The sequence below is a fragment of the Labrus mixtus genome, chromosome 10 (assembly GCF_963584025.1).
Source record: "Labrus mixtus chromosome 10, fLabMix1.1, whole genome shotgun sequence".
Lineage (NCBI taxonomy): Eukaryota > Metazoa > Chordata > Actinopteri > Labriformes > Labridae > Labrus > Labrus mixtus.
The window spans coordinates 20,105,966-20,127,002 of NC_083621.1; the positions used below are offsets into that span (position 1 = coordinate 20,105,966).

The following is a 21,037-nucleotide window of genomic DNA, read 5'->3' on the forward strand; positions in this document are numbered from 1 at the left end:
GGAAAAAGGGTGTTTAGATAATGGAAGGATGGATCGGTCCATGCACAGATTCGGTCCCTCTCAATCTTTGTCAAGTGTGTTCACTATCGATGTGTTTTATGTCCTATTTACCTACTTCATAAAATAGTTACCTTTAACAAATAATTTAAATCTTAAAAGCCTTTGAAGAAAGTCTTACATTTTAGATGGCACTTAGACACGTGTGAAGACAATCAAATCTACACTGTCTAGTTAATCATTTTTTATCTTTGCTTTTTGTTGATTATGATATTTACAGCATTATTTACTGCAGCACATCAGATGCATTCACAAACTGCAACAAAGAGGGACGGAGAAGAAGCGAGGAAAAGTGACAATTTGGCTTCAAGATGAAAATGATGGAATGGTTGGTAGGGACAAAAAAATGATTGAGGCGGCTTTTAAGATATGCACAAAAGCATTTCAACTCAGAATGATGGGAATCAAAGCTGTTGAGATGCTAGAATGGTAGAAAAGTGGTGCAACAATGCTTTTTTGTTTGGGTCTAAATAAGTCTTAAATTTGATTTTAAAAAGTGTGCTGGTTTAACACAAGCAGAAACTACAAGAATTAAAATAAAAACTATTTATATCTTTATTAAATATAATGTAATCATGGGTACAAAATGTAACAACACAAACAAACCAGCATCTCCTATGGCCTGTGAGGTAAAGTCACTGGTTTTCTCAATGTAGTCTGGTGTAGTCTCTATTTGTAGAGAGTGATGTCACTGCTGTTGATTTAAAGCTTTTGGTTAAAAAAATCATCCCCCTCAAGGTCTAAAAAGTATTTCATTGTAGAGATCCTTTCTGTAATGTTCAGAAACTTAGAATATCAATCTGAGCCTTTCCAACAAAAACAACAACTTTTAGTGGAAATCAATGCAGAAATCAAAGCCTGTGTCACTGCTACAAATCTACTGGAGACATTTTTTTTAACCTGTTGGACATTTAGACCTTAAAGGATAAAAATATGAACCAGGTTTAAAAAACACCTGAACTGTCCTTTAATTGTCTCTGAGTCGACTCTGCTGTCGTCTTGTTCGATATTCCTCTGCAGCCGGACAAACCAACATCACCATGGAAATAAGCTCCTCCCACCTGCCCCTCTGTACTTCACTCCTTCTTCTTCTTCTGCTGCTGCTGCTTCTGCTTCTGCTTCTTCTTGTTCTCCACCTGCAGAATCTGAGATCCGCGAGTCGACAGTCCCGAGTCGATCAGTCCGGACAGTTTGATGACTTTGTAGGCGGCAGACTTTTTGATCCGTTCTCCTTTCAGAGTGATCACATGAGGGAGCAGCGGCGGTGTCCTCACACCGAAACCCGCTGCCTCCGGACCGTGAACCTTCAACAACAGCTGCTCACCTTCCGCTGCAGTCACCGCTACCCAACCTGCAAAGACAGACACAGACATATATATGTACTGTATATATAAATATACACATAGAACAGGTAACGGGGGGGGGGGGGGGGGGGTCAGCAGGGGCTTAAGACCATTACAAACACAGAACATGAAATCTGATGGTACTGAGACAGTGTTGATGTTTATTTCTAAATAAGGAGATGTTGGTATTGTTTAAATCAATTATTGATACCTGCTTGATACCATGGCGACAAAAATTCGCAGGCACCTAATATTGGGTAATTTTATTGTTTTAATCAAATTGCTGATAAACTCCTGCACACTTAATTGCACAAACACGTTGACAACATTTGATGGGTTTCCCTCCCCATGTTAAAATGACTTGGGAATTGTCAGAATTTGTTGACATAGCTCTAATGTTGCGAGTGTTTCTGTGTTGTCCTACACGTGTTTTATGAAATACATGGAGTTTATTTTTTTAGCTTCGATGCTTTTTTATTATATTTTACCTTCAGTTAAACATGAAAAACCAGACAGCCAGCAGCACAGTTAACATTTCTGACAGACAATGAGCAGCCATACACACAAATATAATACAAAATATCAAATATAAACAAATAGAAAAAGCTCATATTTGTGAAGATTGTCATAAATAAATCAATAAGAAAAGTTTCTGTACTCTTCTGACTTATGTAGGTCAGAAAGTAAACAGTCCTAAAATAGACTTCTAGATAAGAATACTCCAGTGTGTGTACCTGCAGAGGACAGTGTGATGTCAGCGGTCGCCTCCAGGTAGCCCCGCCCCTCCATCATGACCTCCTGAGGAACCAACGCAGGAAACGTCTTCATTCGCTCAGACCCTCCCAGAGGAACCTGAATGCATCACAGACATCAGAGTTTATTCTCCCTCACTGACATTACCCCTCAGTGACCCCCACCTCCCCTCAGTGACCTCACCCCAGCAGGTCTCCTCCCCCTTTAATGACCTCACCCCCAGCAGGTCTCCTCCCCCTCAGTGACCTCACTCCAGCAGGTCTCCTCCCCCTTTAATGACCTCACCCCCAGCAGGTCTCCTCCCCCTTTAATGACCTCACCCCTACAGTGTCTCCCCACTCAGTGACCTCACCCCCAGCAGCTCTCCCCCAGCGTGTTTCTCATAAATTTGGTCGACTTTCTCCAGGCTGGTGATGTGGACCGGGACACGAGCAGAGACCATAACTGAGAACCAGCAGGACCGCCCCCCCTGAGAGAGATAAGAGAGAATCAATGAATTAATAATCAGTTAATAATAAATAATAAAACCTTATTTCCTACACAGTTGGGACATTTTGTGAAATGTCAATAAAACCTCAGATTGTGAGGATTTGAAACTTGTAAATCCAGTATTTAATTTAAAGTAAGAAACATTATTGTTTTTTAAAAATTATAAACAAACAATGAATATGATACCTGCAACACGTTTCAGAAAAGTTCAGAAAGGGTCATGTTCACCACTCTGAGGCGTCACTTCTTCTTTTAACAACTCTAAATGTTTGTGGACTGAGGAGACCAGTTTCTGTCATTTTGAGAGTGAAATGTTGAACAGTGCTGAACAAAGTCATGACTCAGAGAAATGAAACATTTACATTATATCACAGGCTGCCTTCTTAAGCACAAATTAACAAAGTCTATCATGATGTTAATTCTATTTTATGGAGTTAGGGTACAGTTTGAACATTTTGAGCTTTTTAACATGACAAACTATTAAGTGACAGTAGACGTCAAGGTGCTGATCCTGTGACTGGCGTTATGCCGGAGCTGTCCATGGTACTGCAGTATTTGATCCAAATATAGACGTTGTTATGTTTTGTATTATTATACCGGTATACAAAACATTTTTGACAGGAATGGGCGGGCCCTTTGGACCGAGGCCTTAGGGGACGTATACTTTATGGCCCAGTTCATAATGCTGGGATTCATCAATATATAATACTCTTACTCTCCGAAAAAAGTTTGAACTTCCTCAGACCATGCATACCTACAAACTATTTTACACAACGTCCCACTTTTTTAGAAAATGAAGCTGTAAAAATAGTAATCTTTCAAGTATGTATAATGTGGTGGTGTGTGTGTGTGTGTGTGTGTGTGTGTGTGTGTGTGTGTGTGTGTGTGTGTGTGTGTGTACCTGTAAGAAGTCGATCCGACCCAGTGCTCCAACTAACAGACTCATTCCGGGCTTCAACACAAACGTTCTGGGAACCAGCGCCTGAGAGGGAACCACTGACAGCACTTCCTGTTCTTTCAACAGCGACAGGATCTGGTCGAGAGAGTGAGAGAGAGAGAGAGAGAGAGAGAGAGAGAGCGGGGATCAGAGCTGATAGCTGATTGGTCCTTTAGTCTTTTATGATGAATTTAAGTGTTACATGTTTTGTGTTGTTGTTTATTTGTTTGATTTTTGTTGTTGATAAATCAGCAGCTCATAGTCTCTCACGTCTCTCTCCTTGATGATCCCCGGCGTGTCGAACAGCCAGTGAGCGTCTTTCAGCTCGTTGAAGGTGAACTCATCGGGTGACCTGCTGCAGGCTAGGGGTCACACAGAGGTCACACAGAGTGGGTGTTAGTGTTAAACTCAATAAACGTTAAGCTGATGACATCTCAGACCATTTATCCAATCAAACGTTCCCGCTCACCCGTCGTCTTCGTCTCTCCGTCTTCGTTTTCTCCCAAAGCCAAACTGTCAGGATCAAACTCTATCTCGTTCTGTCTGGAGCCGACGTCTGACCGGAACGTTCTGCCAACTCGACCTGAACAGGTAGACAGGTCAACAAGTGTCCTGTTCCTCTATCTGTCACCCCAACCCCCCTTCTCCCCTTCTCCCCAGTCTTACCCACAAGGTAGCCCTGCCGGCTGAAGTGTTTGAGCCTCTTCAGCTCGTCCTGCGTCAAATCACTCTCTGTCTGCTGCGACGCTTCGTTAAGTCGCTCCTGGCGTTTGAACATCCTGTATGGAGTCGGGTTGATGATGGGAAACTTCAGCAGGTTCAGAGTGGTCCCTGAATGCACCACCACAGGTAAACACAGTCACATGACAACAGGTTAGTTCATAACCTTTAGATTATACTTATATATATATGTTAGAAACTAGGCTGAACTGTAAATTAATATTAAGTCAAAATAAAAGGTTATGTGTCAAAATGAAAAACTACTTTATTCTGCATGCTATGTTGTTGGAGAGTTTGAACTCTTTCTCTGTAGGTTTTCCACCTACATACCTTAAAAAGTGAATTTAAAGTCTTTATATGCGATTTTTCACACTTAAATATAATAGAAATCAAGTATATCCTCTGAAAATAACTCTGTGAGTCATGACTGTCTACAATGGGTGTAACACCCGAGTCCCACTGTCTGTGATGTTTTCAGAGTTTTCCGAGTCCTATCTTCAGTTTGTTTACATCGCCAGGACGGCCGGCTGACTCCTCCCCTCGTGTATAAAAGTTGTTTAATTGAGGGACTAGAGAAAAGAAGAATAACATACTGTACTCACTGCTTGATTGTGTTTCTAGATCACACTCATTTCAGGTAAATTTACATGCAGTGTGAAGATACGAGCATAATAAAGCTAGCATTAGCATGCTAACACAACAATGCACTGCGAGTTGTTTTGGTTTCATGCTGGTGCTCAAGGGCGACATCTGCTGGATCAAAAAATCACATATAAAGTCTTTAAAGTGAATTTAAAGAAACCTGCCTGTTAATACACATGAATATATACAAATGGTATGAAAACCCTTTTCCACACTCCTGCTCTAAATACTGATGTCAGGTTCTCAGATTCATTGAAGAGGCACCTGATGAAATGTTTACAGTCTGATATCACTTCCTGCAGATTAATCATGTGTTCAGTGCTGGAGGATTATAATTCAGGCTGAACTCAAGAGTTTTATTCTGAACAGTCAGACAATGTTTCATGCACTCAGAGTTCTGTAAGTCTTAAACATTAAATCAATAGGATGGGAATGTTGTGCTCACCGGGCCATGGGGAGATGGTGGCCTTATGGATCAGGTCTGAGGCTTTGGACTTGCAGTAATCGGACTCGAGCAGCGTGTTGAAGAGCGTAGACTTGCCAGCATTGGCCTCGCCCACCAGGTACACGTCCCCTTTGTGCTTCCAGGAGCGCTGCAAGCTGGAGATAAGAGCCTCCACGCCGTATCCCGTCTTAGCACTGATCAGGTGGACGTCTGTCACCTGGCGGCCGAAGCCAGCGTCCTCACAGTAGCGAGAAAGCTGTCGTTTGAGTCGCTGCATGTAGTTGGGCGAGTCTCTGGGCAGCAGGTCGATCTTGTTGCCGAGGACGACGATGTGTTTGTTGGTCCCCACGAGCTCGGCCAGGTTGGGGATGATGGAGTCGGGGACGTCCATCAGATCTACAATGAGCAGGATCAGAGCTTTCAGGGGGCGGAGCCTCTGCACCACCTGTCTGTACTGCTCATGGGACAGGTGCAGGTTCAGCGCTTTGTGGTGATGAGTCAGCAGATAGCAGCGCTGACAGGTAGCCCCGTCCAGACGTTGCTCCTGCTGCAGCACCTTGTACTTCTCACTTGGCAGATACCCGGGCACGGCGGAGGCAGAGCAGTGCAGGATGGCGCCGCAACCCGAGCAGCACGTGTCACTGAACGGCTCGTCTATGTCCGGCGTCCCGAACACTTTGTGCTCACCCGGCCCCGCCCTCTTCTTTTTCTTCTTCTTTGCCGCAATAATGCTTTCGTCCAAAGGGAAATCCACATCATAGAACTCTATCAAAGAGTCGGGCTTTGCCTCCTGCTGGGACACGACCCTCAACACCTGCAGCTGACGCTCCAGAGACCTCAGGTGTTTCTGAGGAGGAACCTGAAGAGGAGCAGCAGGAGGAGTGGAGACGGATGAGGAGGGGAGGGAGATCTCAGCCTGATCTAAGTCCTCCTCTGGATCTGAAAACAACAGGAGAAAATGGAATAGAGAAACAGTGAAGCCCAATTCCACTTTGTATATCGTCGAAGCTGCAGCTGAAATATAACATCTTAAACATTCAAACATGCCACAAATGATCAAATCATTAATCTAAAGAGAGATGCCGGGGTTATTACATTCAGATCAACTGAGTGATATTATAAGCCTAATTTGTGCATTCACTGTCAGATTTCTTGTCTCAGTTCTTCCTGCATCATCGCTACAGCTGTACTTTCATTTTGGACTATCAGTTTAACTTATTCATATTTTAATATCACAGTTTGCTCAGAGATTGTAAAATATGACGATCTGCTGACAGTAGACTTGTCCATGATCGTGACAGCCGGGGTCTGTCATGAGCCCCCCCTCTTCACATGCTGCCAGCAAGTGACTTCAAAGTTTATTTATTTAATAGGGACAACGCAATTTAACATAGTTTCAATACAAAGCATGAAACTGATGTGCTGCATAAAGAGTATATAGCTGCTCATTTCCAACTCGTGCCCCTAGTTGAGCCAATCTGACTGAAGATCCGACCTCGATCTGATTTGGATCCACATATGAAAGTAGCCCCAAATCTGTTTTGAAAAGATCAGATTCAATGTGACTTGTGCTGTTCACACTGTCCTTAAAAAAATCTGATCTGAGTCACATGAGGAAAGTATGGAAGCCCATTTCCGCCAGTAAAATAAATAAAAATGAAAATAGTAATAATAATAATAATAATAAATCTCTTTATTTTTTCTCTCATTATTTTGACTTTTTATCTAATAGTTTTTAATTTATATCTCATCATTTTGACTTTTTATCTCATTATTATGACTTTTTATCTCATACTTTTGAATTTATATCTCATAATTTTTACTTTTTATCTAATAGTTTTGAATTTATATCTCATAATTTCGACTTTTTATCTCATTATGACTTTTTATCTCAGTTTTGAATTTATATCTCATAATTTTTACTTTTTATCTAATAGTTTTGAATTTATATCTCATAATTTCGACTTTTTATCTCATAGTTTTGAATTTATATCTCATAATTTCGACTTTTTATCTCATTATTATGACTTTATATCTCATAGTATTTTTTTAACTGGCGGATATGGGCTTCCATAGCAAAGGGCCTGTGACAACTACTTAACATTTAAAACTCATATATTGGTTAAAAACAAACCAGTCATGTACTTATTTTTACTCATATCCGTCTCCTCTTCTGTTTTGGGTTTCCAGTTCATCTTTAACATCTTATTGTTCATGTGGTTGTTCATGTGGTTGTGCATGTGGTTGTCCGGTGTTATGGTTTAAAGAGTGACCGTGTTAATTGGTGACTTTCAGCAGAATCTCTGGTTGCCGTACGACAGCTGATGAAAGTCTCTTGTTTAGTTTTTAAGAGACATTCTTGATCATGAACAGTACCTGTAGTCCTCCCTGAACTCACACCTGTCCTCAGACTCACCTGTACAGTCCACGAATACGAACTGCTCCTCCAGGTTCGGGTCAACGGTGCAGCTCCGGACCGTCCTCCCGGCTCTGCTGCTCACCTGCCGGCTGACACACCGACGAACCACCGGGTCCGGCACAGAGGCCGCAGCGGGGGGTTGGTGGAGCAGCAGGCCGCCCCCCCTCAGCACCGCCCGACGGACACTCATCTGAAACATCTGCAACATGTTTCACTCATAGACTGTAAATATCACTGCACCAGCTCACCTCCAAAACACATGAGACTCCTCTGCTGCTCCGTTAAACTTCCTGAACGGACGTGACGTCAAACTCGTCATTTATTTAGCTTCCGTTAGAGTAAAAAATAAAATTAAACAAACGTAAAAAGCATCGATACAACGCTAATTCAATAAATTGCTAAACAATAAAAACATTTTATTTAGATTTAACGAACTGAGGTCACAAACGCTCTGCCTCTGAGAGGAGGCAGTGTAGATAAGAGGTGTCACTCTGCAGCTTTTTACTGAACCAAAATATTTCTGCCATTACTTTAGTTAAAAAAAACCTCTAATTGTTTCTGAGTAAATATGTAATTTCATACTTCATTTATACATCAGAATTTTATACATTTAGTTTGAGCAGTTAAATAAAATATTTGTAACTCAACACACTGTCCAACGAATTGAGAAAAAACGTTTTTGGTGAACTTCGCACACGTTTCTAGTCTATATGAAGAGTGAGATCTCTGTATCCAAGAGGATCTCTGTGTGCTGTATAACTTCCTCTGTAGGGTTCGTATTTTTCTGTCACTTCAGCTCCAACATGATAAAGTTCAGGTGCTCCGCTCTGAGATCAGCTGCAGCTCTCTTGTCACCTGTTACACCTGCAGCTCAGGTGAGTTCAGCTCTGATCGCAAACAATCCTCTGACTCAACTTTTTAACTAACCTATACCAACTACAACCAAACCATTAACTAATAGTGACGTAACCTAACCAACTTTAACCTTAGCTCCACAACACTCAGACACAGACACACACACACACACACACACGGACACACACACACAGACACACACAGACTCAGACACACTCAGACACAGACACACACACATACACACAGACACACACACATACACACACACACACACACACACTCAGACACAGACACACACAGACACAGGCACACACACACACAGACACACACAGACACACACACACACACCTCACATCATCCGTGTATCTGACTGTCCGAGTTTGACTCTAGATTATCAAAATTTGCGTATTTTGTACTGTTTTTTTACATGTTTTTTGTGTTGTGTGTGTGTGTGTGTGTGTGTGTGTGTGTGTGTGTGTGTGTGTGTGTGTGTGTGTGTGTGTGTGTGCGCGTGTGCGTGCGTGCGTGTGTTGGTCTTTGTACCGATCAGAGGAAAAGGTCAAAATGTGAAGTTTAAGATTAACCAGCTGAGAGGCCTCTGAACACAAACTGATGCTCTGATACCCTGTGGATTGGAAAACACACACACACACACACACACACACACACACACACACACACACACACACACACACACACACACACACACACACACACACACACACACACACACACACACACACACAGAGACACTCTCTCTCTTCTGGAGACTAAACTTTGTGTAGTTTTGTCTTCACTCTCTGGCCCAGATTATCAGTCTTTATTCTACTGGAGTGTCCCTGACAGAAGAGTAACAGTAACACACTGACACGTGTCATAATGTCGTATAACCACTAGATGCCAGCAAACACGTGATTAACAGAGACTTACTGACCTGTAGTGATTGTTGAATGTTGATACTTGGCAACAATAATTTAGACAGTGTGCAGGAGTTTGATTAGAATTTATGTCATTAAGACATTTGAAAATAATCTCCTTTTCTTTTTTTTCTGTCAGAGTGACACCTCTTATTTTTTCTGTCAGAATAAGACGTCTCCACTCTGTTTTCCTCTGCAGCACTGCCTGCGCTTCTCTTCAGCTCCCCAGCAGGAACACTCGACCTTCTATGAGTTCCGCACCTACAGCATCCACCCTCACCTGAACTCCGCCTTCCTCCAACTGACCAATGAGAAGATACACCTGCGCACCGCCCACTCACAGCTGATTGGCTACTGGAGCATTGAGTATGGCGGCCTGAATAAAGTCTTCCATATATGGAAGTATGGTGAGGTTATCATTCTTCTTCTGAGTCTTTTTCTTGTTCAGGAGGTTTGAAATGTGTAACACTATTTTTTCTCCCCCCCCCCCACAGACAGTTACTCTCAGCGGGCAGGTGTTCGCTCCGCCCTCTCTCAGGATCCATCCTGGCTGTCAGATTACATCTCAAAGGCGATCCCGATGTTGAAGTCTCAGGACAATGAGGTCACCTACATGCTGCCTTGGAGTCACCTGCAGGGGCCACCACAGGAAGGCGGTAAGCTCCGCCCCCACACACAATGTGAGCTCTCTTTTATCTGATGACATCATAATAACCTCAGGTGTGTTTCAGGTGTGTACGAGCTGGCTTCCTACATGATGCATCCCGGCGGGCCGGCGGTTTGGGGCGACACCTTCCAGGCCTCGATCAACTCCCATGATGCACCGGGGTATGGCAAGCTGATTGGAGCATTCCACAACGAGTTCGGACCAATGAACAGAGGTATACTGTAAAAAATACTAATATGTATGTACATGTCGATGATGTCACTGACTGTGTGATGATGTCATTGTGTCGTGTCTTTTAGTTCACGCCCTCTGGTGGTTTGAGAGCGCTGACCAGCGAGCTGAGCTCCGACACAGAGCTCACACTGACCCACGCGTGGTCGCCGCAGGTGAGACTCCGCCCACATCGACCTGTAGAGCGAGTCGTCTTTATTTAATCTGATCCAGTGTCTCTCTCTCTCTCTCAGTCAGGGGCAGCGTCGTTCACCTGGACTCTCAGGAGAACAAACTCATGTTCCCCCTCCCCTTCTCTCCTCTAAAGTAACTTCCTGTCCTCACACCTGTGTCTCCATGGTAACAGGGAAAAACACTTCCACAAAGTCAAACTGATCTTCACTTTGTCCCCCGGTGGGCCTCAGTCTCCGCCTCCTCATAAGTGAACAGTTTAATTAACACTACTGATCCTCTTTTTTAATGTATTGAAGAACCTGGCAGGCAGTGTGAGTGACATCAGCAGGGTCCAATACTGAGACAGTGGGCGGAGCTTAACACGTTTACATTTAATTTTACAGACCGTCCCTTTAAATCTCAACTGTGCTGTTCGAGTGCAAAACACCTGAGATAATAAATTGAAATGTGAACATGTGTTGTCTATTGATCTTTTTTAAATAATATTACAAACATAACTTTATTTATTCTTCATGCAGAGACAAGCTGACAAGTTTTTTTTTTTAGATATAGTCCTTTAAACTATATAGCGCCCCCCCCCCCCCCCCAGGAACCTCACATTTGATCTATACACTTTATTATAGAGTTGTTACGATACCAGAATTTTAAACTTCAGTATGATTCTAATAACAATCCAACGATGTGTCAGACTGCTAAATGCCCATTTGTGTGATCTGATGCAAAAATCCCAAAATTGCAAAGGCAGTTGATGGATTCATTCATCTCCTGCACATCTGTTTGATGAAATAGATTTTTTAGAATATAATTTTTTCCCTTTTTTAAAACTATCCATCATTAAAATAACTAATAAATGTAATATGTACAAAAGGCAGAGTCATCTTTGGAGAGTGAATGTATCTGTAATTAATCTGAATAATAAACCAGTCAGATTATACAATATGTGATGTTAAACACACATCTGTATTTCTTCAATAACTACAATTTGTGAATTTCAAAATAATGACGAGATGACAAAGAGACATCAGATTTGTTTCTTTTATTTTGAAGGTCAGGAACAGCTCCTCTTCATCAGCTTTAAAAAAATAACGACCACGTGTCAGTGCAAACACTTAAAGTGCTGAAGAGCTGATCTCTCGGCGAAATCAATCGACGACTCAATTGGTGATCAGCTGTTTGCAGGAATGTTCAATACTCAGGATGTAACGATACCTCGCGATACAATTGAAAAACAACACGAGGATTTAAATTGATTTGAAAATAATACACTTTGAAATACTGCTTTTTAAGAGCGGGCGCTGTTAGCTTTTGGCTTCTATGTTCAAATTGAAATGTATTATATGTCAAAGAGACATTAGGAAAAGTATATTTTTAGGGTTTTTTTTCTGTCAGAATTGAAATGAATGGACCATATTTTTTCATGAATTAACTTAAATCTTGTGTCATTGTAAAAACGATAAAATAATTTAAAAAAAGGTGATAAAATCGTATCATGAACAAGGTATCGTCTTGTGAGCTGAGTGTATAGTTACATCCCAAATGAATACTGTGCTGTGAGGAGCTGATGAGGTATTTCTCCCAAACTCTACCAATCTGTTTTTTTATCTCTCTTTTTTACAAAAACTATAAAATCAATATACCGATCACTGATTGGCTGTTAAACAGGAAACAGTGATGTTACATGGATTAAACGGAAACATAAATAAAACTTTAAAAACGGAATCAAACGTTTTTTAAAAAATCTTCTTAGGCCACTCTTTGACGTTTGATTGGTTCTTCATGTTCGACCTGATCAGCTGATCGGCAGCGATCAATCACAACAACTTATTCAAGTGTCTCTTAACGGTCACATGTTCAACGCCGGCTGCGCGCTGAGAACACGATGACGGTTTGCATTGACTGGCATGAGGCAGCTGGTGATGCTGCCAAGTTCTAAATCACTATGACATCACAGCGGGGAGGCGGGGGCGTCCGCTCTGCTCGGTGTAGAGTCCTCTTAAACATGGACACGTGACCACACGATCACATGACGCTCTCGCTTACAGAGCTGTGCCCCTCGGCCGCTCCAGGGGCGGAGCTAAGAGTGGGGACTTCGATGGAAACCTCTTTCCGTCTCACCGAGGCATCTTTGGAGTGATAGTCGTCACTCTGGTCCTTCGCAAAGTTTACAAACACCTGAAAACAAACAAACAGACGAAACAATCAAACAAACGAACAAGTAAAACAAAACCGAAAGATAGATACTTAATAAACCAGATGATGATGATGTCACTGAGGCCACGCCCCTTCTCATACGGGTGATGTTCATACCTGGTCCAGCGTGGTCTGAGTGACGGAGTAGTCCTCGATGCGGAGCGTCTCCTTGTTCTTGGCGAGGATGGAGAAGATGTGAGTGAGCGAGGTGAGGGATGAAGGCAGCTGGTATTGCAGCATGCTGCGGTGTTTCTCTTTCAGCGTGCTGCCACACAGCTCGCTCTCGATGAACTTCATGACGGGCTGCAGGTCGGGATCAGGCCCCGCCACCCGCAGGATGATGGTGTACCCGTCGCCAAACCTGAAAGAAAAATGACACGTGCGTCACTTCCAGGGTTTAATGTTTATGATAGTATTTATTTTTTTACCAAACAAAATGAAGTAATAAAGAGATCAGTCAGTGTTACCTGTTCTTCAGGTGTTGGACGCTGCCAAGACACCTGAACCTGCCGTTCACCATGATGGCCATCCTGGTACACAGAGCCTCACACTCCTCCATGCTGAGAGACACACACACACACACACACACAGTTAGTATATGCCCAAAGACAATAAGTCCTTCCTCCCTGTGTGAGGTGAGGATCGACACTCTCTTAAAAGAGGTCCAATGAGGACAGAGTTTGTCTCTTACCTGTGCGAGGTGAGGACGACGGAGCGCCCCTCCTTGATGACGCTGTGGATGCAGTTCCAGAGGGCGCGGCGAGCTTTGGGGTCCATACCAGTGGTGGGCTCGTCCTGTAACGAGGAGAACAGCCAGGTTAAGGTTGGCCCACAGGTGAAACAGGAAGCAAAGACTGAAGGTGAGGAGGAGGGGAAGGAGGTGCATCCCTGCGTTCTCTCTCTGACTCTCTTCTCTGGTTTAAACTTATTACCTTCTTCTTCCGTCTTCATAAACTGCAGCAGCTCCTTTTAATCCCCCCCCCCCACCCTACAGTGCCCACCACCACCTCTAAATCCTGCCTGTAAACACATCAGCAGCTCTCTGATTGGCTGACTGAGGTCTGATGCTGTTGTGTAACGGTAAACACACAGAAAACTTTAACTCTTCATCAGCACACTGCGTCTCAAACAGGGAATATGAAGAAAGGAATGACTCCGCCCACAATATGACAACAGCGGCCATCTTTTAAACATTTTGATGTTTAAATGTTTATGAATCAATCAAACAATGAATTAGACAGAGTTTAACATTTCACTACTTCTTTAATGATCAACTGATCAAAACCCTGACACTGTTTGATACCACTTTTTTTTAAACTAAACAATCTCTGTTATAATAATATGTTATTATCAAAAAGTACCAAAGTTTAAAATAAAAAAACGACATCTATTTAATAAGACAGGAATAAATAAATCAGAAACTGCATACTAACTCTTGCATACTGTCTAAATTGCACAAAAACATTGAAAAAGTCTCTATATGGAAAAATATGGAAATATTTTATATAGAGTTTATACATTGTGCAGAGTTGGTCAGCATTTTTTTGTTAATAAAAAAATGCTGTGGTATCAAATGTGTATCGATACTGTTTGATTTTTACTTAAATCATATCAAAGTTTAAAATTCTGGTATCATGAAACCCCACATAAGGTAACAATAAATGTTTTTATAATGTCTAAAATGATGTGTGTGTGTGTGTGTGTGTGTGTGTGTGTGTGTGTGTGTGTGTGTGTGTGTGTGTGTGTGTGTGTGTGTGTGTGTGTGTGTGTGTGTGTGTGTGTGTGTGTGTGTGTGGTTACCAGGAAGACGACAGGCGGAGCACCAATCAGAGCCATGGCTGTAGAAAGCTTTCTCATGTTTCCTCCGCTGTAACTTCCTGCTTTCTTGTCAGCGTACTTCACCAGACCCAACTTCCGGATCCCCCACTCTGCCACCTGTCAATCAAACACCATCATCTCAATCATCATCATTTCAACTGTCTAACCATGTAACTATTTTTTTCCTTTATTTGTTTTGTCCTGTCAGAAACAGTGTGACCTCAGTGACCTCTATAGTGTAGTGTGTGATACAGTGTGTATTTGCACTGTGTGTGTGTGTGTGTGTGTGTGTGTGTGTGTGTTGACTCAAACTCACATCACACACTTCCTTCTCGGGGACTCCTCTGAGCACGGCGTACAGCTCCAGATGTTCTCTACCTGTCAGCAGGTCGTTGATGGAGTCAAACTGAGGACAGTAGCCCATTTTCTGATGCACCTCGTCTATCTCTCTCAGGATGCTGCACAAACAAACACACACACACACGTCATGTTGAGCTCTTAAATTTTTTAAACAATTTTTTACACACGACAGAGAAGAAGAGGACCCTCTCTGTGTGTGCTGTGGCCCTGCAGGGTCCCCGAGCCGCAGGCTGAGAACCTGCTGTAGCTGTAAGATTAAGAGATGAAGAAACACGTCCCTGTGATTCATTTTAATTAATACGCTTAACGAGGAACAAACCAGAACAGCAGCAGCAGCTGAGCTCAGATTAAACACATTCACAACGAGCCGCACAGACAAAATCAGCTGATCACTGTCAATAAACACACACGGCTTTAATTAAACCCAGATGTCATTCTAAGCAAACAGGTAAGAGTTTCATTTCATTGAATGAGATTATACTGAAATTTAGATTTATTTTAAGAAGATTCCTGGAGAATTTCCTGAAATATCTGTTCAATGTGGATAAATAATTAAGACAGAAATGAAATGAAAAGAGTTCAAGTTAAATCTCTGCTGTTTTGTTTTTTCATCTTCAGGTGTTCTGTGGAAACTTCAGGTCTAAATTGCACAAAAATCTTTGTGACAAAGTTTGGAAAAGAGGGTGGAGCTGGAGAGGAGCGTGGGTCCACCCTCTTTTTTTAAACGTTGTTTCGGTGCAGGAGATTGCCTGCAGTTTTTGGTATTTGCCGTGATATCGATATCATTTGATTTATACTAGAATCAAATTAAAAATTGGATATCATGACAACCTTGGTTTGTTTCTTTATGTATGTTTATAAGTGTATTTAAATCGTCCAAACACCTGCTGAATGAAATAATCTTTTCCCTGTGTGATTGACTACATACGTACAAATTCAGGCTGTCAGCATTAATGTGTTGATCGCAATGTGAGAAGGTTAACTCTTGAAAACAGTGATTAATCGCAGTCAGAAAATGTAACCATTTAACAGCCCTGGTATAAATTTAATACTGTGTCAATTCCCCTCATAAATACAATTTATTAATGCATTTATTTTTAAAATAAAAAACATTGTTTGAATGAATTATTTCAGTATACACGGCCCTCCCTTCAATACAAACACATAAACGTCTTCATGTGTGGAATAATCACATGAGGGATGAAAGATTGTTTCATTATATTTTATTTAATAAAATACTTATTAAATTAGTCTTAAGATAATAAACGTGTCTCCCGAGCTCTGACCTGAGCCGACTGAATGTTTTTCGGTTCTGTGAAAACCTGACATGAACTTTTAAGTTGTTGGTTTTTTTTAATCCTCAGAGTTAATCCGTTTACAGGAAACCGCTCTGAGCTCACCTTTTACCGGACAGGAAGGCCTCGCCGCTCGTCACCATGGTGTCACCTGTCAGCATCTTAAAGGTGGTCGTCTTCCCGGCTCCGTTCACCCCGAGCAGCCCAAAACACTGAGCACAGACACAAACCGTTAATAATTAAAAATCACCAATAAGTGACCAGATATACAGGTGATCAGGTGTACAGGTTATCAAGAAGAATAGTTATCAGGTGTACAGGTGATCAGGTGATCAGGAGTACAGGTGATCAGGCTCACCTCTCCAGGAGGAATCCCCACACACAGGCGATCTACAGCTGGTTTCTGCTTCCTCTTAAACACCTGGGGAACAAAATTCACCCAATTAGCATTTTTAGACTAGTTCTCATTTCCTGTGAGGTCAATGTGAACAGGTGAACCACACATGAAGCCTGCGTACCTTTGTGAGCTGTCGAAGCTCCAGGATGTCTCCATGTCCAAGGCCGTGAACGATCCTCTGTCTCTCTCGGGCGACATCCTCGTCCTCTTCCCCCAAGGGAGGCAGTTTGGTGAGATGGCTGATCGGCCTGCGCGCACACAAACATTGAAATTGGTTACATCAGATCATGGTGTAAAACCCTCACCAGGAAATCAATACAATATTGATATCTGTTTTCCAACAGCTCACTTTATAACAGACATAATTATTGCGTATGTGTGCATTTGGTGTGTGTGTGTGTGTGTGTGTGTGTGTGTGTGTGTGTGTGTGTGTGTGTATACCTTGGTTTGATGCAGAACCTGTACTGGATGAGGAGTGTGATGATGAAGAAGACCACACCCTCCACAGCCATGGCGAACAGGTTCTTTCCCACCATGTCCCACTCTAGAGGGGAGCGGAACCTGTTCTCACCTGAACAACAGAAAACAACACTCGTTATTCTGCAGATAGAAAACTTTGGCCCACATGGTATTTTTTTCTAGGCTGCGTAAACGTATTTAAATGAAAATGACAGATATGACAAAGGAGACACCAGACAGAGTGTTGGAGCGTCAGAGGAACATTTAGCAGGTCAATAGTGTGTGACTGTTGAAATGCTTTCCTGTAATGCATGCAATGAAAGTACCTAGTATTTCACCTGTATACTTAGAAACACTAAAATGTATAGAAGAGTAAATGTAAGTTTAAGAGAACTGCACAGAGAGCCTGAAAGCTTAATTCAGATTTTTTTTTTGTTGCTCAGATCCGATTTTTTTTGTTTTGCCGGGTTATGCGTGGGTTATCATATTCAGATCACTAATTGATATTCTAAGCGATAAGTGATATTTGCGCATTCACTGTCAGAATTTTTTGAGTTTGTATATGACGATCTGGGTCTGTTGAACATGGTGTCACGTTAGCCCCCCCATGCTGCCAGTGACGTCAAAGTTGCATACAATGCTGAAGATCCAACCTGTATCTGATTTGGATCCACATATGAGAGTAGCCCCAATGTGTATGAAAAGATCAGATTCCATGTGAGTCACATTTTGTCATGAATTTATTTCCTGCAGTATGAACACACCCTTAGTGAGTTCAGGAAAAAAACAAAAAAAGCCTGGGCATCACTGAGCATTATTTTAAACTGTGTCGTACCAAATCTCTCGAGGGCGTCGGCCATGGCCTGGTTCTTCACCATGTCGATGAGTCCTCGGCCCAGACAGAAGTGAGGGAAGATGAGCAGGACGTTCTTCAGGATGTCGTTGATTCCTCCGATCTCCTGCAGGAACAGAGAAATAAAACCACACACCCCAAGATTAACTCTGAACTCCAGGTTAAAGCTTAACTCTGTTAGGTTTCAGATTGAAACTGCAGGCGTCTCCACGGTGACTCACATTGTTTCCAAACAGCTCCATGACAAAGGTGGAGATGCTGCCGTTGATGCCGATGAGGATGTTGACGCTGGTGAGGACGACGTACGCCGTGCTCGGAATATTAAAGAAGAAGGAGGCCGGGTACATCAGAGGGGTGATTGACCAGCTGCAAAAAACAAACAGAGAGAGGAGCAGGAGGTGAGGAAGATGCAAACAAAACAAATGGCGGAGACAATCAGCTGGCAGAAGCAACAACAGGAGGGTATCTTACCCGTAGAGCAGCAGCAGCAGGGCGAGCACCGGCAGGTTTGTGGAGGACACGTAGGCTTTTTGTTGGAAACAGATGAAGATGATGACGACGAGCGTTGCTGGAACAATGTAGTTACACTGCGGACACACAAACAACATCATGAACACACACACTCAGTGACTCCACCTGGCTTTCAGGCTCATGGGGTGCGTTTGATTCAGGTCTCACCATGTCCCAGATGAAGTTGGCGGTCCAGTAGAGCAGCGGCTGCACGCCGCTGATGAAGTGCATGTGTTTGGTTTTACTGACACGCTCCTGGATGAGGAAAACCACGAAGCTCGCTGGGACGAAGGACATGGCGAAGATCACACAGATGGACACCAGGACATCCACAGAGGTAGTTACCCTGGAGATACAGGAGGGGGAGGAGTCAGATACACGTTGCCTGTCAGCTGTGTGTGTCTTTGTGTATCTCTCCAGTCTCTCAGCATTGATATTGTATTTATATTTGTTTCTGTGTGTGTGTGTGTATGTTTGTGTTTTTATGTATATATGTGTGTGTGTGTGTGTGTGTGTGTGTGTGTGTGTGTGTGTGTGTGTGTGTGTGTGTGTGTGTGTGTGTGTCTGTGTGTGTGTGTGTGTGTGTGTACTCACAGTGCGACCTGGGACAGCTGCTCCTTGGTCAGGTTGAGCGGGTGGTTAGAGGCAGAGATTCCGTACTTGCTGGGGTCTGTACCTGGTGGGAGGTTAGCTCTGAGGATGGCGTTATTCATGACGTTGATGAACGCACCGATGCTGTGCCACCCTTTGTTATTGAACCAGACCTGACCACACACAAACATATCAACATGTTAAACTGTTATGAATGGCATTACATAGAATATTAAGCAATTATATTACATTACAGAGAATAGAGAAGAAACTTGATATAGAAAGAGAAAAACAAGGAAACAAAAACCATCATATCGAATCCTAATTGTCATAACTGTAATTATCATAAATTCATGTGCCTACATCCTGAACGTAGATATGTGTCATTTCTTCACCACATTCTCTCCAAAATCTTGATGTAAGATGTATGATGTGGATTAAACATAATTAAACACTCAGCTGGGTCTGACTGTGTTATTCACACTTTGTCCCCACATGTGGTTAAAGAGTTTCCACAGATTTGAGCTTTAAACGCCTCCAGCAACTGTTTTATTATTTTATTGTTTTATAATATCTATATGTTTTATAATACCATCCTGTTTTATATCTATAGGTCACAAAGTTTAAACAGTTTTACAGTTCTGTTGACTGTTCTCACCTTTACGTTGTTCTTCGTGTCCAAACCGTTTATAAAACCAGACAGGTTATCGAGGAACCGATCAGCAGCCGCTCCCTGAAACACAGGATGTGTGTGTGTTACTCAGGCTGACACACACAGATTCACACCTTCATCACAACAGCAGATCTTCATCAGTCATTCAGAGATTTCAATGCTGCCGTTTGAATCAAATTAAGATATTTGACTCTGACTGCAGTTTTCACTTAGTTGTTTCTCATCTTTACTTTTTTGTTATGTTCTTATTTTATAGATTTTATCATCAGTGATTGAAGGTCTCTGATCAGCTGATGTGTGATTGGCTGGATTGTGGTGACAGTGTGTCAGAGATGTTCTATTTCTACACAGATGTCTCTCTCTCTCACCTTCTGGAGCTCAAAGATCTTCCTCACTCGCTTGATGGCATCATCGATCTCCTTGGCTGGTGGGAGAACCTGAGTGCTCCTGGCACCCAATGAGAAGCCACCGTACCTGCAGAAAAAAAAATACAATATGTAAGGTTTAAGAAAAAAAAAAACTATCAGTATTTTTCGGAATAGAAGAAAAAGATTTAAAGACTGACCTGAATTCATTCACCCAGACTTTATTCTTCAAACTGAAACAAAAAAAAAAGATGATTCACCAAATGAACACCTGTCTGTGAACCTGTGTGTACCTGTAGTCCAGAATGTATGTGTACATGTAGTGCAGGTTGTCTCACCTCTTGCCGATGATCTGAGCGTATGTTTTGACCAGATAGTCTGAGATGTTTCTTCCCGTCAGGTTCTGCAGAGTGTCTGAGGCACTCAGCTTCATCTGAAAACACACAGACACAACTTGTGAATATACACACCAAGAAGTAGAGTCCTGCAAAGTCTAGGCGTATGTGTGTGTGAGGTGACTGACCTCAGGGGGGGGCAGTCCTCCGGCCCCGGCAGGACACTCAGGCAGCATCTTCTTCTTTCCGTCACAGCTGCAGAAACAGGCCGGAGATGGGTCATCCATTGTCCAGTTACTGGAGCTGAACAGCTGCTGGACGCTTTCAGGAACCTCAGGAAGAATCCAGTCCTCGTCACCCATCGTACAGGGGGCCTCTCTGGGGGGGGGGGACAGTTAAGGATGGGGTTTCAACAGCCCCTTCCTGTTGTGCTCAGGAATTCTGAAAGACGGCACTCAGTGTACAGATAACTGAAGTTTGTCTCTATTCTTCTTTTTCTCTCTTTCCGGCCGTTTTAGTTTTAGACAAACAAATAATTTATT

At 42.6% G+C, this 21,037-nt stretch overlaps 3 protein-coding genes across 6 annotated transcripts in view; 1 reads left to right on the plus strand and 2 right to left on the minus strand.

Annotated features, from left to right (window-relative positions):
* Positions 1-8,027, minus strand: part of noa1 (nitric oxide associated 1) — a 111,437-nt gene extending 103,410 nt beyond the window's left edge. Inside the window, exons 1-9 of one of the 2 annotated variants that reach the window (XR_009674698.1) lie at positions 7,803-8,027; positions 5,387-6,325; positions 4,246-4,410; positions 4,049-4,162; positions 3,850-3,941; positions 3,544-3,675; positions 2,506-2,622; positions 2,135-2,252; positions 939-1,408 (exon numbers count right to left, since the gene is read on the minus strand). Coding sequence is in view for 1 of the 2 variants with exons in the window: in XM_061048633.1 (XP_060904616.1) it covers positions 1,134-1,408; positions 2,135-2,252; positions 2,506-2,622; positions 3,544-3,675; positions 3,850-3,941; positions 4,049-4,162; positions 4,246-4,410; positions 5,387-6,325; positions 7,803-8,013 (2,163 nt within the window). In the remaining variant the exon portion in view is untranslated. Of the gene's footprint in view, positions 1-633; positions 1,409-2,134; positions 2,253-2,505; positions 2,623-3,543; positions 3,676-3,849; positions 3,942-4,048; positions 4,163-4,245; positions 4,411-5,386; positions 6,326-7,802 lie in introns of those variants that run through there. The other variant, XM_061048633.1, reaches the window with a different exon arrangement.
* A 524-nt stretch (positions 8,028-8,551) lies between these two features.
* Positions 8,552-10,868, plus strand: nipsnap3a (nipsnap homolog 3A (C. elegans)). 2 transcript variants are annotated; one of them, XM_061048646.1, is made up of 6 exons: positions 8,552-8,680; positions 9,777-9,984; positions 10,072-10,233; positions 10,309-10,458; positions 10,544-10,630; positions 10,709-10,868. In XM_061048646.1, the coding sequence occupies exons 1-6, from the start codon at positions 8,609-8,611 to the stop codon at positions 10,783-10,785; spliced, it is 756 nt and encodes a 251-aa protein (XP_060904629.1). In that variant the 5' UTR covers positions 8,552-8,608; the 3' UTR covers positions 10,786-10,868. The 2 variants fall into 2 exon arrangements, with proteins under 2 accessions (XP_060904629.1, XP_060904628.1); XM_061048645.1 differs by having other exon boundaries at positions 8,568-8,680; positions 9,744-9,984.
* A 1,516-nt stretch (positions 10,869-12,384) lies between these two features.
* abca1b (ATP-binding cassette, sub-family A (ABC1), member 1B) overlaps positions 12,385-21,037 on the minus strand; it is a 35,713-nt gene continuing 27,060 nt past the window's right edge. For both annotated transcript variants that reach the window (XM_061048618.1, XM_061048619.1), the window contains exons 29-48: positions 20,684-20,873; positions 20,499-20,593; positions 20,361-20,393; positions 20,164-20,269; positions 19,781-19,855; positions 19,126-19,295; positions 18,700-18,877; positions 18,493-18,608; positions 18,243-18,387; positions 18,004-18,127; positions 17,151-17,280; positions 16,831-16,957; positions 16,671-16,733; positions 16,418-16,524; positions 14,974-15,115; positions 14,640-14,774; positions 13,531-13,634; positions 13,307-13,399; positions 12,957-13,200; positions 12,385-12,821 (exon numbers count right to left, since the gene is read on the minus strand). In XM_061048618.1, coding sequence (XP_060904601.1) covers positions 12,669-12,821; positions 12,957-13,200; positions 13,307-13,399; positions 13,531-13,634; positions 14,640-14,774; positions 14,974-15,115; positions 16,418-16,524; positions 16,671-16,733; positions 16,831-16,957; positions 17,151-17,280; positions 18,004-18,127; positions 18,243-18,387; positions 18,493-18,608; positions 18,700-18,877; positions 19,126-19,295; positions 19,781-19,855; positions 20,164-20,269; positions 20,361-20,393; positions 20,499-20,593; positions 20,684-20,873 — 2,530 coding nt within the window. In that variant the 3' untranslated portion in view covers positions 12,385-12,668. The remainder of the gene's footprint in view (positions 12,822-12,956; positions 13,201-13,306; positions 13,400-13,530; positions 13,635-14,639; positions 14,775-14,973; positions 15,116-16,417; positions 16,525-16,670; positions 16,734-16,830; positions 16,958-17,150; positions 17,281-18,003; positions 18,128-18,242; positions 18,388-18,492; positions 18,609-18,699; positions 18,878-19,125; positions 19,296-19,780; positions 19,856-20,163; positions 20,270-20,360; positions 20,394-20,498; positions 20,594-20,683; positions 20,874-21,037) is intronic.

What these genes read in the sequence shown, in the direction of transcription:
- nipsnap3a (XM_061048645.1), top strand. Translation starts at nt 8,609, where the DNA reads ATGATAAAGTTCAGGTGCTCCGCTCTGAGATCAGCTGCAGCTCTCTTG. An exon ending in CTGTTACACCTGCAGCTCAG is followed by an intron (nt 8,681 to 9,743) that starts GTGAGTTCAGCT and finishes TTTTTCTGTCAG; the next exon opens with AATAAGACGTCTCCACTCTG. An exon ending in CCCACGCGTGGTCGCCGCAG is followed by an intron (nt 10,631 to 10,708) that starts GTGAGACTCCGC and finishes TCTCTCTCTCAG; the next exon opens with TCAGGGGCAGCGTCGTTCAC.